Here is a 20,136-nt window from a genome sequence, read left to right as displayed (position 1 = left end):
TGGTTCACTACAACCCCAAACTTGGTGTCACCCACAAATTTGCAGATCATAATGGACTATAAAGGTCCAAACATAATGGACCCTGCTTTGATTCCTGCTGCATACCACTAATAACAGGCCTTCAAGTCTGAGTGGCAGCTATCTACTACCACTCTGCCTTCTCCTGCTAAACCAATGTCAAATCCAATTTACTACTTCACCCTGAATGTCAAACGGCTGAACCTTCTAGACCAGCTTCTCACTCAGGACCTTATCAAAGGCCTTACTAAATTCAACACAGACAATGTCCACTGATTTTCCTTCATCAGCGTTCCTGGTAATGTCCTCAAAAGACTCTATAAGATTGGTTAGACATGCACAAAGCTATGTTGACTATCTCTGATCAGGCCCTGACTATCCAAATATTTATATATCCTGTCCCTCAAAATGCCTTCTAATAATTTACCCCTACTGACATCAGGCTCATTGACCTATAATTTCCTGGCTTATTCTTAGAGCCTTTCTTGAACTACAGAACAGGATTAGCTAGCACTCGTCCTCCTGTACCTAAAGGTGTTTTAAATAGTTCTGCAATTTCTGCGCTAGCCTTCCACAAGGTGTGAGAGGATACCTTGTCAGGCCCTGGGGTTACGTCCACCCTAATTTGCCTCAAGACAGCAAGCAACTCCTCCTCTATAATCCAGACATGGTCCACAAGCTCACTACTGTTTTGCCTCAAATTCTATGGACTCTGTTTCTATCTCCTGAGGAAATACAGATGCAAAAACTCCATTTAGCATCTCCCCCATCTCTTTCAGCTCCACACATAGATTGACCATGCTGGTCTTTAAGTAGTATTTTTCCCCCATTGTAATTTCCTAAGTAATTTTATCCTTTGGTACCCCTTTGCTCTTATATATCTGTAGAAGCCTTTGGTATTCTCCTTTACTTAGTCTTCCAGGAAAACCTCATGTCTTCTTTTAGCCCTCCTGAATTCCCCTCGTGTTATCATGCATTTCTTATACTCAAGCACCTCATTTGTTCCTTGCTGCCTATACCTGCTATGCTTCTTTTTCTTAACCAGGGCCTCAATATCCCTCAAAAGCCAAGGTTCCCTAAGCTTCTTGGCCTTTTTATTCTAACAGGAGCATACAAGCTCAGTACTCTCAATATTTTACTATGGAAAGCCTCTCAATTACTAAGAATCCCTTTGCCAGAAAACAACCTATCCTAATCCACACCTTGCCTGTTCTTTCTGATACCATCAAAACTGGCCTTTCTCCAATTTAGAATCTCAACCCCAGGCCCAGTCCTATCCTTTTCTAATTATTTTGAAGCTATAATGGAATTATGTTCCCTAGAACCAAGGTGCTTTCCTTTACACACTTTGTCACCTGCCCTGTCTTGTTCTCTAATAGGAGATCTAGTATTGCACTCTCTCTAGTTGGAATATCCCTATGTAAGGAAGCTTTCCTGAACATACTTGACACTCTCCCAATCCAATCCTTTTACAGTATGCAAGTCCGAGTTAACATATGGAAAGTTAATATCACTTACCATCACAATCTTATTCTTCTTGCAGCTATTTCTCTACAATTTTGCTATTCTAAATCCCACTGATAATGCAATGCAAAATCCTGCATAAAGTTAAATATTTCTATATAAATCCCATATAAAATTGAATACTGTCAATAGAATACACTAACCTGAGCTCCTGTCAATTCACAGTTTTTCATGGTTAAAGCTGCTCCTGTGAGAACACAAACACCAGTGCCTTCGCATTTCAAAAGACAGTCTTCAAGTATCATGTGACCTGATTCTACTACCACAATGCCATCAGTAGTTCCCCTCTGTACTAATGTAAGGTGAATTAAGCTAACGTCTTGGGACTTAGATGCCACAAAATTGTCTTGTGTAGGATCTGAAAAGATTATGACCTCTTCTCGACTTCCAGCCCCTGTCAGTGAAACAAACATTTTTGTCCTGAATTTAAGTTTAAACATTGCAATATTTTTGATCAGTTTTGATTATAACAAAGTTAAAATATTTTTATAAATGAATTCTATCAATTTTAGTCTTGCTGCTAATGTAACATTCTAAGGAAGACCAATTCATATCACTTGAAAAAGACTCATTTAATGCTCATCATATCATGGATCCAAGTATGAATAATTTGAAAACCAGATGTAGTTATACAATTATAAATAAGTAGCTCTTCAAGTTATACAATAAGATCAAAAAACAGTTGTTAAACTTAGAAATTTGATACTATTTTATTGCTATAAATGAAAAATGATTTCACTTTAGTCAATAAGTTAAACAATATTTGAGTAAATGCATGAGTAAATTACATTGAGTAAATACATAAATACATTTAGGTCAATACATGAGTCTAATTCTATAACCTCAGGTAACTTACTTTCTCAATATCAGCACTGGCTAGTTCTGCTGTAGGTTAATCATTTGTGGTGTTCACTCTTTTTCTATCTTCATGAGAATTCACTGATGTTGTATTAGAGTCTAAATTGCTATTTAAATTGTTATTTTTCTCATAGCTTAACTTTCTTTATGCTTACAGTACTTGTATATTTGTATAATTACCTGTTCGTCCGTAGTTTCTCTGTCTGTGAGTCTGAGATATCAAAGCAGTGTAAATTGAGACTGGTTGTTTCACAGACTGTTCTTATCAGAGAAAATTCCTTTACTTAACCAGTTTCAACTTGTTTGCAGTATGAAGAGAGGACACAATGTCTTCAGTCCTTTTTTGTTACTTGCCTTAGTTCTTGTTTACTTCTCCTTTGCTGTTCCTTGCTGCAACACTTTTTTTCTTATCTTTCATACCTGAATTTACTTTGTATTACTTGCTGCTTCAAGCTGATTCTGTCTGACCTGTACTATGATGAACATCTATTAAAATGGCCGTAGCCATAATATTTATGCTTCATTTCTGACTTTTGAAAAACCTATTGGATAAAATCATCTCCATATCTAACACCGACCCGATGGGTCTTTCCTGTAGGTCTACATTTGCAGCTCTCATGTTCTTTCTAACTTCCTTCATTCACCTAACAACTAGTTAAATCTATCCCCACACCAACCTTAAACTCATCAGAGATATTCTCTGTTCTAAGCATTCTTACTCCAGCCTCTCTGAAACTTAAGTAACTTAATTTCTTCTTTCATATTTATGATACAGGATCTTCAATTATGAAACAATACTATTTCTCTGTACAGATGTAGCCTGGCCTGATGACTGTTTCCAGCAACTTCAGTTTTTGTTTCGGTCAATGCTCTTTCCTCCACATCACAGAAATAACATTAAGCAGTGCTGTGTACAGAAGTTGATATGTGCCTTGAGTTACAAACAACTTTAATTTTCATAATCTATGGCAATGAGTTCTTGATTCAAGGCCTTACAATTTTTCAACAGATGCCCAGATGCACAGAAGTCTCCAGTGAGGAACAGTCTCTTTGGTTTGTGGAAAGGAAGGGGAAGTGAAAATAAACTCAGTGACCACATTATTTTCATTAACAAGTACACCTACTCGTTAATGCAAATATCTAATCAGTCAATCATACGGCAGCAACTCAATGCATACAAGCTTGCAGAAGTGGTCAAGAGGTTCAGTTTCTATTCAGACCAAACATCAGAATGGGGGAAAAAATGTGATCTAACTGACTTTGACCATGGAATAATTGCTGGTGCCATGGGGTGGTTTGAGTAACTGATAAACAGCTGATATTCTGGGACTTTCCCACACAACAGTCTCTAGAGTTTACAGGGAATGATGCAAAGAACAAAAAACATCCAGTGAGCAGAAATTCTGTGTGTGAAAATGGTTATGTTAATGAGAGGCCAGAGGAGAATCGCCAGCCTAGTTCAAGCTGACAGGAATACAACAGTAATTGAAATAACCACATGTTACAATAATGGTGTGCTGAAGAGCATCTCTAAATACACAACACATTGAAACTTGATGTGGATGGGCGACAGCAGCAGAAGACCATGAGCATTATTTCTTATTTAGAATGGCGTGACAAGTAGTGATGCTCTGCATGCAGCTCTAATGTGTTCATCAAATATTCCTATTTAGGACTACCACAGCTGAAATCCACACTAACAACCATGGGTACTTCAGTAAGCAGTATACCTTTAAGACATTTAAAAAATAGAACATAGAACATAGAAATAGTACAGCACAGTACAGGCCCTTCGGCCCACAATGTTGTTGTGACCCTCAAACCCTATCTCCCATATAACCCCCACCTTAGATTCCTCCATATACCTGTCTAGTAGCCTCTTAAACTTCACTAGTGTATCTGCCTCTACCACTGACTCAGGCAGTGCATTCCACGCACCAACCACTCTCTGAGTAAAAAACCTTCCTCTAATATCCCCCTTGAACTTCCCACCCCTTACCTTAAAGCCATGTCCTCTTGTATTGAGCAGTGGTGCCCTGAGGAAGAGGGGCTGGCTATCCACTCTATCTATTCCTCTTATTATCTTGTACACCTCTATCATGTCTTCTCTCATCCTCCTTCTCTCCAAAGAATAAAGCCCTAGCTCCCTTAATCTCTGATCATAATGCATACTTTCTAAACCAGGCAGCATCCTGGTAAATCTCCTCTGTACCCTTTCCAATGCTTCCACATCCTTCCTATAGTGAGGTGACCAGAACTGGACACAGTACTCCAAGTGTGGCCTAACCAGAGTTTTATAGAGCTGCATCATTATATCGCGACTCTTAAACTCTATCCCTCGACTTATGAAAGCTAACACCCCATAAGCTTTCTTAACTACCCTATCCACCTGTGAGGCAACTTTCAGGGATCTGTGGGCATGTACCCCAAGATCCCTCTGCTCCTCCACACTACCAAGTATCCTGCCATTTACTTTATACTCTGCCTTGGAGTTTGTCCTTCCAAAGTGTACCACCTCACACTTCTCCAGGTTGAACTCCATCTATCAACACTCAAAATTTGCAGAGCCCGTACAGCATGAGTGCAGTTCCCTTTTAAGAAAACAGAAGTGGGGATGCTGTGCCAATCTCATGGGGTAATTGAAACGCAGAGGCTTCAGATTCCTACTCCTGATTATCCTGCTGGCAAATACCTAGTCTTTGGAAAATAAAATTGAAGACCTCAGAACAAGATTTCCATCATCACCTTGGTAGCGGTGTACATTCCACCTCAGGTCAATGCCTTGCAGGCACTGGAGGAACTGAGCATCAGCAGGCATGAAGTGGGGTACTCTGATGCTTTCCCTATCATTGCAGGGGATTTCAACTAAGCCAGCTTGAAGAAGTCTCTAAGCAACTACAACCAACATATCATCTGTGGAACCAGAAGAACTAACACATTTGATCACTTTATACCACCATCACAAAAACTTTCCCCGTCATACCATGCCCATACTTTAGAAAGTCTGATCACCTTGTTGTACTTCTACTCCCGACGAAAAGGCAGAAACTGAATTCAGCAGCACTAGTGGTGAGGGCCAGGACGGAATGGTCAAAGGAAGTTCGGAAGCGCTTACAGTTCAGCTTTGAGTTGGTGAACTGGAATATATTCATCTTTGAACCTGATTGAATATGCCACAGTTATCACTGACTTCATTAAGACCTGTGTGGCCTTTGAGACCATACCGGATACGCCAAAACCAAAAGACATGGATGAACCACGAGATCGTAATCTGCTGAGGGCTAGGTCTGTAGCATTCAAGATCAGTGATCAATAATTATACAAGCAGTCCAGGTATGACTGATGGAAGCCTATATCTTAAGAGTGAAAAAACAATTCCAATTAAGGTTAGAGACAGAATTGGAACCCTGTCAGCTCTGGCAGGGTTTGCAGGCCATTAGTTCCAACAAAGCAAAACCTAGCATCATGAATGGCGGTGATGCTTCACTTCCAGATGAGCTCAAGACCTTTAATGCATGCTTTGAAAGGGAGAATAAAACTACACCTGTGCGAATTCCTGCAGCATTGGGTGACCCTGTGATCACTGTCTCAAATGATGATGTCAGAAATTTTTTCAAGAAGGTGAACCCTTGCAAGATGTGTACCTGTAGGGCTCTGAAAACCTGTGCCAACCAACTGGCAGAAGTACTCAAGGACATCTTCAAACTCCCATTGCTGCAGTTGGAGATTCCCACCTGCTTCAAAAGAGCGACAATCATACCAGTGGCCTAGAAGAGCAGGGAGAATTGCCCATTTACTGTGATGAAGTGTTTCGAGAGGTTGGTCATAGCTGGAATCAACTCTGACCTAAAGCAAGGACATGAACTTGCTGCAATTTGCCTATTGCCACAACAGGATTACAGTGGATGCAAACTCACTGGCTCACCACTTGGTCTTGAATTGTCCAGGTTGGACAATACCTGTGTCAAGCTGCTGGTAATTGATTACAGCTCAGCATTCATATCCTCAGTTCTCATTAACAAGCTCCAAAACCTGGGCCTCTGTACATCCCTCTGCAACTGGATCCTTGTCAGGAGACTACAGTCAATGCATTTGAAATCAACATCTCCTCCTTTCTTTTTCAGCGGCTCGAGAGCGGGGAGGGGGAGTGTAAGTGTCGGTGTCAGAGTCCTGCGGAAGTCAGGAGAGAGAGTATAAAAGTATAAGATTTGGGTAAGTCAGGTCTTTTTGGACTGCACAAATGCAGTAAGTGTCGGCGTCAGAGGACTATAGGTTTTTGCTCATAAAACAGCGTGAAGAAGAAAAACTTTACAGTTCACTTATTGTACTCTAAACACTGAACACAAAAGCACGGTAAAAGAACTTCATGTAATTGTGTCATCACGTCAGAATAGCCTCTTAAAGAGAACCCCCAACTCAATATCAGTGGTTCTGTATTATGTACGTTTCCACCAATTACATTACACTACACAGGTTCTAGCATGATTCACTAAAACCAGCATTGTGAGCCTGTCTGGAGCTCAGACGAGTTGCCCAGCTTGGGTCCTATGCTCTATGAGCAGAGGAATAGCAGGTGCCTCTGGCTCATCCAGATGTGTGTTGACATGCCCATGCTCATGTCTCGATGGCAGGGGCATGGTAGCAAAATCCTCCAAATCTTGGTGGGCTAGTTTAAGGCAATCTACCAAAACAAATTCAGGTTTACCCCTCTATCTGTGATAAAAGTCTTTTCTAACCCTTCCAGAATGTGTAACAGGCCATTGAAAGGGGGCCCAAGGGGATATTGGTGTGCATTATGGCAGACAAAAACAAACGAGATGGAATATAGATCAACAGGAACCCAAGAATGCTGAGTGCCATGATGGAAGGTAGGAATGGGCGCAAAGGAATTGAATTTACTGAGGAGGGTGGAACGTGGTGCCAGGAGTAAAATCACATGCCACTTATAACAGCTGCCCATACACCAATGCTGCTGTGGTCGACTCCAGGTCCTCTTTTAGAAGTATTCTGAGCCTCCAGCAGGACCCACATGAGGCGATCATGCCAACACTCATCCATCAGGGAGACCCTCAGGGCAGCCTTTAAGGAGCTGTAAAACCATTCTCATAGGCCATTGGACTGTGGGAGATATGCCATGGTATGATGTAGCCTAACGTTGCAGTTCTGGACCATCGCAGTCCAGAGGTCTGATATGAATTGGGGATGGTGGTCAGAGGAAATATCAGATGGGTTGTCAAACCAAGCAACTCAGGTACTGATGAACACCTGAGGCATGTCTGTGGCCATTGTCAACACTAGAGAAACAATCTCTGGCCACCTGGTTGTACCATGGTAAGGAACTGCATGAAACTGTGGGGAGAGGAGAAGGCGGGTGTGGGGTAGTGAAGTGTACACCATTGCTTAGGACCTCAAAAGGTGCCAATGGCACCTGGACATGACAGTTAATTTTTGCCTGCAGACACTCCACACAAGCTGCAGTCCAATCACGCATGACCTTTCTAAGGCCTTGCCACACAAACTTTAATGCAACCAGCTTCTGTGGGGTCTTCCTGATTGGATGGAGTTAAAAACAGTCCACCCCCAGCTTGCGGGCACTGCAGTTGAGACATTGCACAGGAGAGACACCCCAGCTTCTCTGAACTTAATGTCAATTAACCGCAGGCACTTAACTGCCGTTCTGTAAACTTGGACCTCTGGGTGAGTAGCTTGGTCAGCTGCCATGCTGGCATAGTCATTCCCTATGTGTATGGCCTCAAATGCTGTCCTTGAGAGGCAAATTAACCACAGAATTATTTTGTCCCTTAATATGTTGTATATCAGTTCTGAACTGATATACAAACACAGTGAAATGGCAATTCTCTAAAAGAAAATGAAAATGGCGGACAGCCAGATAGAGACTAAGAAGCTCACAGTCAGACATGCTGTACTCCCTTTTGGGGGCGGGGGTACAGAGCTGCCAGCTGAAGGTGAGTAGCTGCCACACACCTCTGACCAACTGGTCGTGCACAGCACCCACAGCATCAGTGGTAATGACTATAAGTGTGTTGGGGAGCAGGTGCTCCAGTACTGTCATGTTGGAAAGAGCTCGTTTAGTATCATCAGATGCCCTGGTCATATCCACTGGCTTATCAAACACTTGATTAGGGGTACTGCCTTTAAGCACACAATACAAGAGAAGCACAAGTTCAGCAGCTTGCAGAATAAAGCAGTGATAGGAATTCACCACCTAAAAAATCCGGTAGGTTTTTAGTAGTGCAGGGTGGTGGTAAGTCCATAATAGCAACACACACAAAATGCTGGAGGAACTCAGTAGACTAGGCAGCATCTACGGAAAAAAGTACAGTTGATGTTCTGGGCTGAAACGTCGACTGTACTCTTTTCCATAGATGCTGCCTGGCCTGCTGAGTTCCTCCAACATTTTGTGTGTGTTGCTCGGATTTCCAGCACCTGCAGATTTTCTCTTATTTGTGAGCCCATAAATGCAGAGGTTTTTGATGGGAGGGGTTTTGAACCTTCTGCAGAGATGTGAAGGCCAAAAAAGTCAATGACTGACAACCTAAACTTGCATTTAGCAAGGTCAGTAATCAACCTGTGTTGGCTTAAGTGCTCAAGTGTGAGGAGATGAGATAAGTGTTTAGATTTGGATGCACTGGCGACAAGTATGTCATCCAGATAGACAAAAAGAAAATGTAGGTTTTTAAATTCAGAGTCCATCAGCCTTTGATAAGTCTGTGCTGCATTTTTCAGCCCAAACGGCATGCACAGAAACTTAAAGAGGCCAATCTGGGTTATCGCAGCCGTTTTGGGAATGTCCTCCGAACATACAAGCACCTGATGGAGCCCTTAACTAAAGCGACTGTCGAAAAAATTTACTTTCCAGCCAAACGTGTCAAAAAGCCTTGGTTGTGTGGGACTGGGTAATGATTGGCGGCAATGGTCTCATTAAGGCAACGGTAATTGCCACATGGGCGGCCACCACCATTGGACTTGGGGACCATACAGAGGGGTGAAGCCCAGGGTCTACTTGACCAGCATACAATGCCAAGTCTCTCCGTGTTGGCAAACTCAGCCTTTGCTGTTGTCAGCTTTTGTGGATCTAGTCTACGTGCGCTGTCATGTGCAGGCCAATTACGGAAATGTGGTGCTTGATCCCATGCTTTGTGACTCTAGTGGAGAATATGGGCTCGATGAGGTTTGGGAATTAGCCCAACAGTCGAGTAAACTCACACGCGGAGATGCATGCGCTTGACAGAGTCATTGCGGGGAACACATTGGGGAAGCAGAGTAACAACCTGAAGTCCTTGACATTCACAAGCCGACAGTTCTTAAGATTGACTAACAGTCCTTGGGCACACAGGAAATCTGCAATGAGCAGAGGTTTAGCCATTTTAGCCAGGACGAAGTTCCACGTGTAATATCACCCACTGAGGCACAGCATCACCCGTCGTGTCCTGTAAGTCTGGATGATGTTGCTGTTGGTGGCCTCCTATTATGTTTTGTTGCTTTTTGCCTTCTCATCAATAGGCGAAACTGGCAGCCCACTGACTTGAACACCTGCGTGATACAGGAAACGTCGCCCCGAAAGGATTTTCATAAAGAACAGTAGACATCCCTGGCAGCTGGAACCCATGGTGTTCACAGATCTCTGATGCCCTGATATGCAGGCGCTGTCGAAGCTGCAAGGTGGTCGGCATTTCGTAGCGTTCACACCAAAGCAAGCATGGTAAAAACACAGACCTGGCATTGTCTGTTTCGCACTGTGTGCACTCTTATATTGGGAACCTTGCTGACTGGACTTGTTGAGGCATTGAAGAGGAGTAATGATGCATCTCTGCCTGCCTGAGTGCAAACGATCAGTCCCTACAGGTGTATTAACAAGGGGTATGCTAACTTAATCAGGCATTTGCTGCATGAAGAGTTTTTAAAAAATAAAATAAGTCTGGTGGTTTCCCAAGAGAGCAACTGTTTGATGTGCTCAGACTCTGATAGTCCAAAAGTCTGCAAAAGGTATGTTTTCAGCAATCTGTATTACATCTTGTTCAGGCGGGTGCTCTAGTAGACTCACCACCCTCGATGCTGTGGAACTGCTGAGCAACGCTACCATGCAGTAAAATCTGGTGTTGTCAACAGCGATTTCATGTATATTGTGTCTCTGCTTGTACGTACAAACCAAGCAATAGCATTTTGCTCCCAAAACTCCAGCAGTTTTAAAGCAACTGCATTGGCCAACATGTTCAATAACTCTGGAATCATCTTATTGTATCATGGTCACCAATGTAGGTTTTCGCAAATAGAATGGCATGAGGCATTTTTATTATACTTCACACTGAGCACAAAAATGTGGTAAAAGAACTTCACATAATTACATCATCACGTCAGATCAGCCTCTTAAAGTGACCCCCAATTCAATGTCTGTTTAAATGACAATGTGATATTAAGTTATTTTGAAATAGAAAATAGAATGTGTATAAGAACCCTGTTGTATACAGGTCAGGTTTTGTTTGTGTAAGCATTGTGAATCGACTTTCCATGGATGACCAACTATTTCATCCAATGAACCAAAAAACAAGATGGCAAGTCACCCAAGATTGAAGAACCAGCATGGGAATGAAATACTTAGTGATAGAAACATAGAAAACCTACAGCACAACACAGGCCCTTCGGCCCACCTTAGAAATTACTAGGCTTACCTATAGCCCTCTATTTTACTAAGCTCCATGTACCTATCTAAATGTCTCTTAAAAGACCCTATCGTATCCGCCTCCACCACCGTTGCCAGCAGTCCATTCTATGCACTCACCACTCTCTGAGTAAAAAACTTACCCCTGACATCTCCTCTGTACCTAAAATGTTGTAGAGGATTTAATACAGTTGGATATACAAGGATCTGAATATGAACTTGTAGACATACTGACTTGAAATGAAACTAAAGTTAACCATAATAATTAAGAATTAGAATTCAATTAGTTTTCCAACTAACTTGGGATAAATAGAAAGGCAATTGCTAGTCTGTAAACCTTTAAATAGGGAATAACACTAGATCTAATTAGTTAGAGAAAATGGAGTAACAAAGTTTATTCTAATGAATTTCACTGATTCTAACTGAAAAGGAATTTCGTTTGATATCCGAGATTTGGAATCTAAACAGAATGTTGGAATTTTGAATTGTCCTTACTCATGTACATATTTTGTATATATTGCTTTTTTTTTAATGAACAAGCTTACCTCCTCAGTGGAAAGGATGCGCAGTTTCAAGTTCCCGTGTGTCAACATTTCTGAAGATCTATCCTGGGCCCAACACATTGATGCAATTACAAAGAAGGCACAACAGTGGCTATATTTCATGAGGACTTTGATGAGATTTGGTATGTTACTAAAAACCTTTACAAATTTATACAGATGTACTGTGGAGAGCATTCCAACTGGTTGCACAGCTCTCCGTTATGGAATGGCCAACTACAACAGGATCAGAAAAAGCTGCAGAAACTTGTAAACTCAGCCAGCTCCAATATGGACACTAGCCTCACCGGATTCAAGGATACTTTCAAAAGGCGTTGCCTCAAAAAGGCAGCATCACTCATTAAGGACATACAGCAACCAGCACATGCCCCTTTCTTATTGCTACCATCAAGGAAGCGGTACAGGAGACTGAAAACATGCACTCAACATTCAGGAACTGCATCTTCACCTCTGCCATCAGATTTCTGAATGAACACTATGAACCACGAACACTAACTCACTTCCTTCCCTTCTGTTTTTGCACTAATTTATTTTTTTAGATATACTTCTTACTGGATTTTACAGTTTTTATTTTATTTGTATATATATATATATATATATATATATACACACACCAGTGATATTAAATCTGATTCTAATCCTGATGTACACTCAATGGCCACTTTATTAGGTACAGGAGGTACCTGATAAATTGGCCACCGGCTATACTTGTGATAGCTTCACGCTGAAGGTATTAAAAATTAAACTCCCCTCATAACATATTCTTGTTCAACCACAGGACATGGAACACCAACTCTTACAACTTCTTTCAAGGATCCTGAATTATCTTTACACGTGAAGCCACAATTAAATTATATTGCACACAATTCAGTATCATCTTCATGGGCAATTCACTGGGATCAAGCTGTTTGAAAGTGACTGATGTGGCCAATTTGGGAATCACATTCTCCCGAACAGTATGGGTGGTGTTTGCTGGAGCAAACAGAAAGGTAGTTTATGAGGTAGTCCTTCCAACTTTTAAGGACCCTGATGTATTGACTCAAAATTCATATTATCATCCACTTGATCAGGGATTCTCCAGAGAAAATGTGATGTTACAGATTTCAATGAGCCTCTTCCTTTGTCTGATTGGAAATATCCTAAGATGGAGCTCCAAATTGAGTGTTTCATAAATCTGGTATTAGGCATGCAATCAATTTAGCCAACTCTTCGAGACAACTGAATCTAACTAGTACATCAGTGCTGGGAGTGCTGGCCTGAGAGAGGTCACTGAATTTGGTTTACATATCCTGCTAGTGAATTTGGAGGATTTTAGAGATATATTGCAGTTATTTTTTCACTGCCTTGACATGTCTATTGCTGCTAGTCCAGGTTTCAGATACATATGGTATATAAATCATAAGACCATAAGATATAGGAACAGAATTAGGCCATTTGACCCGTCGAGTCTGCTCCATCATTTCATCATGGTTGATCTAATATTCCTCTGAGCCCAACCTCCTGCCTTCTCCCTGTATCCCTTCATGCCCTGACCAATCAAAAATCTATCAAACTCTGCCTTAAATATACATGAAGACTTAAGCCTCCATAGCTGCCTGTGGCAAAGAATTCCACAGATTCATCACTCTCTGGCTAAAAAAATTCCACCTAATCTCCATTCTAAAACCTCTATTCTCACGCTCCGTCCTCTTAGACTCTCCCACCATAATAAACACCCTCTCTACATCCACTCTATCAAGGCCTTTCACCACTTGATAGGTTTCAATGATGTCACCACTCATTCTCTGAGTTCCTGTGAATACACGTCCATAGCCATCAAATGCTCTTCATGTGACAAGCCATTAAATCCTGGAATCATTTCTATGAACCTGTTTTGAGCACTTTCCAGTTTCAGCACATCTTTTCTAAGGGGCCCAAAACTGCTCACAATTCTCCAAGTGAGGTCTCCCCAGTGCTTTATGAAGTCTGAACATTACATCCTTGCTTTTATATTCTAGTCCTCTTCAAATGAATGCTAACATTGCATTTGCTTTCCTTACCACAGACTCAACCTGCACATTAACCTTAAGGGAATCTTGCACAAGGACTCGAAAGTCCCCTTACACCTCACTTTTCTGTATTTTCTCTCCATTTAGAAAATAGTCTACCCTTTCATTTCTCCTACCAAAGTACATGGCTATACACTTTCCAACACTGTATTCCATCTGCCACTTCTTTGCCTATTCTCCTAATCAAAGTCCTTCTGTAGCCACTCTACTTCCTCAAAACTACCTGCCCCTCCACCTAGCTTCATATCATCTGCAAACTTTGCAACAATGTCATCAATTCCATCATCCAAATTATTTTAGATTAGATTATGAGAATACTCAGTCCTCGTTTATTGTCATTTAGAAATGCATGCATTAAAAAATGATACAATGTTCCTCCAGAAAGATATCACAGAAACACAGGACAAACCAAGACTAAAACTGACAAAACCACATAATTATAACATATAGTTACAACACTGCAAAGCAATACCATAATTTGATAAAGAGCAGACCATGGGCACGGTAAAAAAAAAGTCTCAAGTCCCGATAGCCCCATCATTTCACGCAGACGGTAGAAGGAAGAAACTCTCCCTGCCATGAACCCCCAAGCGCTGCAAACTTGCTGGTGCATTGGAAGCACCCAACTCCGAGTCCGTCCAAAAACTTCAAGCCTCCAACCAGCCCTCCGACACCGAGTACCATCTCTGCCGAGCGCTTCGACCCTGCCCTGGCCGCCGAGCAACAAGCAAAGCCGAGGAGTCAGGGTCTTCCCCTCTGAAGATTCTGGATCACACATTAGCAGCGGCAGCAAAACAGGCATTTCAGAAGTTTCACCAGATGTTCCTCCGTGCTCTCACATCTGTCTCCATCAAATCAGGATTGTGCACGGCACCCTACTTGACAGATAACAGATATCATTCACCAGAGTGGCCACTGCAAGCTGCGTCATGTCGCCATCTTTTCCTCCTCTCTTATTGACACATAACGTAAAAATAATTGGTCGTAACAGACCCCTGAGGAACACTACCTGTCACTGGCAGCCAGCTGGAAAAGGCTCCCCTTTATTCCCATTCTTTGCCTCCTGCCAATCAGCCACGCCATTGAGTTGATTTTATTTCTTACATCTTTCACATACATGGAGTAAAAATCTTTATGTTACGTCTCCGTCTGAATATGCAATGTGCAAATTATAGTAATTTGTAATAAATAGTATGTACAGTAAGATATACAACAGAACAGTCAATATAGTTTAGAAGTACAATTGTGTCAGTGTGTATTAATTAGCCTGATGGCCTGTTGGAAGAAGCTGTCCCGGAGCCTGTTAGTCCCGGCTTTAATGCTGTGGTACCATTTCCTGGATGGTAGCAGCTGGAACAGTTTGTGGTTGGAGTGACTCGGTCTCCAATGATCCTTCCGGCCCTTTTTACGCACCTGTCGCTGTAAAGGTCCTGAATAGTAGGAAGTTCACATCCACAGATGCGCTGGGCTGTCCGCAGCACTCTTGGCAGACCCTGCGATTGTGGAAAGTACAGTTCCCATACCAGGCATTGATACAGCCAGTCAGAATGCTCTCAATTGTGCCCCTGTAGAACGTCCTTAGGATTTGCAGACTCATGCCGAACTTCTTCAACTGTCTTGAGGTGAAAGAGGTGCTGTTGTGTGCTTTTTTCACCACATAGCCAGTATGTACAGACCGAGATCCTCGGTGATGTGTATACTGAGGAACTTGAAACTGTTCACCCACTCAACCCCTGATCCATTGATGTCAATTGGGGTGAGCCTATCTCCATTCCTCCCGTAGCCAAAAAACAAGCTCCTTTGTTTGTGCGACATTGAGGGAGAGGTTGTTTTCCTGACACCACAGTATCAGGGTGATGACTTCTTTTCGGTAGGCTGCCTCGTTATTATTTTAGATAAGGCTAATCAATGTAGTGTTGTCAGCAAATTTAATTAGCAGATTGGAGCTGTGGGTGGCAACACAGTCATGAGTGTACAGAGAGTGAAGGAGGGGGTTTAGGATGTAACCCTGGGGGGCTCCTGTGTTGAGGGTCAAAGGGGCAAAAGTGAGGCACTCTTACCACCTGCCGGCGATATGACAAGAAGTCCAGGATACAGCTGCCAAGGTCTCCGAGCTTCATGTCAAGCCTGGAGGGAATTATGGTGTTGAATGCTGAACTGTAGTCCAAGAACATCATTCTCGTATAAGCATCCCTCTTCTCCAGGTGTGTAAGGACGGTGTGTACAGCTGTGGCTATTGCATCATCTGTCGATCAGTTGTGTTGGTAGGCCAATTGTAGGGGGTCCAGTGTGGGCGGTAGCATGCTGCAGATGTAGTCTTCGACCAGCCTCTTTAAGCATTTGCTTATTATTAAGGTGAATGTGACAGGATGCCAGTTGTTCAGACATGTTACTATGGTCTTTTTAGGTACAGGGACAATGGTGGATGTTTTGAAGCAGGAGGGCACTCTACACCGGGAGAGGGAGAGATTAAAAATGTCTGCAAACACACCAGCCAGTTGTGCCACACATCCTGAGTATTTACCCTGGGATGTTGTCACTGCTTTATCAATGCTATAATCTTTCCTATAATACTATAGGCTCATAGCTTGTTAATCAGCCTCATGTGTGGCACCTTGTCAAATGCCTTCTGAAAATCCAAGTACACAACATCAACCAATACTCTACTGCCTATCCTCCTTGTTATTTCTTCAAAGAATTCCACAGTGATTTCTTGCAGTGTGAACTGGGCTTCTGCCTGAGCAAACCACATGGTCGTGTGCTGCTCCAAAAACTCTGCAGCTTCAAACCAACTATGTTGGTTGACATGTCTGAGTTGGATGATCAGCCATGATCATAATAAATTGCGGTGCAGGCTCGAAGGGCCGAATAGCCTACTCCTGCACCTATTTTCTATGTTTCTATGTTTCTATGTCACAGAGTAACTCTGGAATCGTCTGAGAGCGTATGGGTCACCAATGTAGGATTTTGTGAATAAGACATGCAAGGATCATTTTATCCACTTAACAAAAGCCACAACCCTTTACTTTCATTACGAATAAAACAGAAATCAGTCACCTTACACTGACATCATTACATCAGACACCGTCTCTTAAAGTGAACACAACTCAGTGTCAGTATTTATGAATTATATGGAACAGTTTCTATTATGAACAACATGTGTCACCTATCACCCATTACATTAACCTACAACCTCATGTCCAAAAAAGTTATTACATGAGTGGCACTAATCTTCAAACTGATGAGATATTGTTCAATCTATGGTGCTACTCTGCAGAACTAAGGTCACCCCAACTTCAGTTGTTGAACTGCAGGGATCAGAACTTAATACTGCATTTGTTGCTCAGAATGACGTCTCTTTTGAATTTTAAAGATTAAATGCAAAGCAATTATTTTCTTGTGTATTTAAAGCCCCCTAATAAAACTGAAGTTTATGAGAATCAGGAAGTAAACTTGCCACCGGCTGGAACCATTCCTAACATAAAAAATGGTACCTGTAGTTGTTGATTCAACACCTGACTTATGAAACATTTCCACCTTTTACACATATTTATACATCAATTTTCAAAAACGTTAGCTATCTTAAAATAAATGAATTCACATGTGTTAAAGTGGAATTTAAGTTAATTATTAGTAAGCACTTTTATCCCTAATATTTTGGTACTTTCCACTTAAATAATTCCAAATCCAGAATATTTAGAATTGTTCTATCCAAACTATGAAATTACTTTGATATATTTTGTATTAAAAATTATACACCACAGAAATGATGATTTTCCTACAATATTTTTTTTCATCGATTAGGGAAGGTAACAAGCACTTCAAGAATCAAGTGTACAAATATCAATTGAAACTGTACCAGGGAAAGAATATAATTAGGAAATACATTGAAAGGGGTCCTTCCCTGCAAAGGTTGAACAAACTCAAATACATTAATCTTCACACTCATCAGCCTTAATTAAGATATAATCAAAACAATGATATTATCAGAATACATCAATTTCTTCATCATATACCTCTTATAATGATATCGTCCGTTAGCATTCCAAATCCTGAAGCATGATACTCCCCAGGAAAAATAACTACTGTGTCACCACTGAAACAATTATCCAAGGATGCGTCTAAGTTATCATGTTGTTGGATCAGTGTATTAGCAGAGAAATCCTTAACCTGCAGAAAACATGAGAATACAGGAGCCTTAGGTTCCATACCATCAGGTTCAGGAACAGTTATTACCTTTCAACCAACAGGCTCCTGAACCAGTGTAGACAACTTCACACACCACAACACTGAACCCAACCAGCGCACTCACCTTTAAGGACTCTACAACTCATGTTCTCAATATTGTGAGGTGAGGGCCTCCGCCGGTCAGAGTTGACCATGGATATTGCGTCCTAGCTGTCTAGATACACAAGCCTGGGCAGTACAATATGGAGAACAAGCTGTTGCCCATTTAGCAAGCTCAACCTCTCCACGCATCTGATGACCCCAAAGGAACAGCAGAGACCAATACAGTTTGGTACCAGCAGCATTGCAAGAGTTGCCAGTCAACATTGAACTCAATGTAGGACTGCCTTAAGGACTTCAGCTTCAGATTTTTCCCTCGCGGTTTACTCCCAAAACCTTCCCCATTGGGCAAGGCAGCAGAGGTCTGAGATCAAAGTTTTCCTTCTCTGAGCTGAGCTACCAACTACGGATAACAAGCCCCAACTGCCCAAGTATTATTTATTTACTTGCAGCATTAATTATTATTACTGTTTTGTTTTGTCTATCTTTGTAGTTTTTCATTGATTCTATTGTATCTTTTGTTCTACTGTGAATGCCTACAAAAATTGAATCTCAGTGTAGTATTTGGTGACACATACGTACATACTTTGATAATAAATTTACTTTGAACTTTGAACATAAAGAACAGTAACCCAAATAAGTATAGTAGATTCAGGTTAATTTGGCCATTGGTTAATCAGGGAAGCTGCTTATTTGGGAAAACTCTTAATGAACATAAGAGAGAAAGTTGTTGGGATTCCCTTCGATTATTTGGGACACTATGCTGCTGATTTGGGGCAGGATAATTGCTGAAGAGTTTCTAACTGGCGTCAGTCATGCACATTTGTATAGCCGTTAGCTGTTACACTCTAGCTGTTTAGAGTGAACAGTTTTTAAATAGTGTCAGTTGTGTGTATTTGTATTCCAAAAGCACTGCACTTGCCACTGACATTTGATGAGAAATAAGCAGCAAGGCAATTCCGAACTGTTTTGCTAACTGCAGTTTCAAGTATACAGCCTTGGAGATGCCAGAAATGACTGGGAGTGAAAATGAAACGATTTCTCTACTTCAATAAGTTAGCGGCAAGAAAAGGCTACAATAATGAGGTTTCTCACATATCGGCAACGCTTGTTTAACGATACATAAGGGACAAGCGTTGGCCATTGTTGGAAGAATGCCAGTGGTGACAGTAGGAATGTCAGGCTTTGGCTCAAAGGAGGCTTCGGCTCGAAAGAGACATTGGCTCTGAGCAAGTTTCTGTTAACATTCCCTTTTTTTCTATTATTATACTTAGTGTAATAAATGGCTGTTGTGTGTTCTTTATGTCGGATGGTAGAGTCCTTGTGACCTAGAGTCTCCCAGGAACTACATCTACATGAAGTGCATCCAGCTGCAGCTCCTTGAAGACCATGTTAGGGATCTGTAGCAGGCAGCTAGATGACCTTCAGTTTATACGGGAGAGTGAGGAGATAATCGATCAGAGTTACAGGGAAGTAGTCACCCCGAAGTTGCAGGAGGCGTGTAGCTGGGTGACTGTCAGGAGAAATGGAACTGTGAATAGGCAGTGAACACAGAGCACCCCATGGCCATTCCCCTCAAAAAATAGGTATATCGCTATTGTGGGGCATAATCTTCCAGGGGAATGCGAGAACCGGGTTACTGGCACTGAGCATAGGTCCATGGTGCAGAAGAGAAAGAGGGTGAAGAGGGGAGCAGTAGTAATAGGGGACTCCGTAATCAGGGGAAGAGACAGGAGATTCTGTAGACATGAACGGAACACCTGGATGGTACGTTGTCTCCCAGATGCCAGGGTCAGAAATGTCTCAGATTGCATCCATGATGTTTTGGAGAAGGAGGGAGAGCAAACAGATGGTTTGGTAAATATTGGTACCAATGACATGGGAAGGAAAAAAAGGAGGTCCTGAAAAGAGAATTTAGAGAGCTAGGTAGAAAGTTGAGTAGCAGGACCTCCCAAGTAGTAATTTCTCAATTGCTGCCTGTGCCACACGCCACTGAGGGTAGAAACAGGATGATTTGGCAAATTAATGTGTGGCTGAGAAACTGGTGCAGCGGGCAGGGCTTCAGGTTCTCAGATCATTGGGATCTCTTCTGGGGAAGATATGACCTGTGCAAAAGTGATGTGATGCTGAACCCGAAGGGAACCAATATTCTTGCGGGCAG

At 41.9% G+C, this 20,136-nt stretch overlaps 1 protein-coding gene across 1 annotated transcript in view; it reads right to left on the bottom strand.

Moving 5' to 3' along the window:
• LOC140206233 (testicular spindle-associated protein SHCBP1L-like) overlaps positions 1-20,136 on the bottom strand; it is a 128,828-nt gene that overhangs the window by 25,700 nt on the left and 82,992 nt on the right. Inside the window, exons 7-8 of the mRNA XM_072274551.1 lie at positions 17,705-17,858; positions 1,686-1,936 (exon numbers count right to left, since the gene is read on the bottom strand). Coding sequence (XP_072130652.1) covers positions 1,686-1,936; positions 17,705-17,858 — 405 coding nt within the window. The remainder of the gene's footprint in view (positions 1-1,685; positions 1,937-17,704; positions 17,859-20,136) is intronic.

Source organism: Mobula birostris, chromosome 12 (assembly GCF_030028105.1).
Source record: "Mobula birostris isolate sMobBir1 chromosome 12, sMobBir1.hap1, whole genome shotgun sequence".
Classification (NCBI taxonomy): domain Eukaryota; kingdom Metazoa; phylum Chordata; class Chondrichthyes; order Myliobatiformes; family Myliobatidae; genus Mobula; species Mobula birostris.
This window is presented reverse-complemented; position numbering and strand designations above follow the sequence as displayed.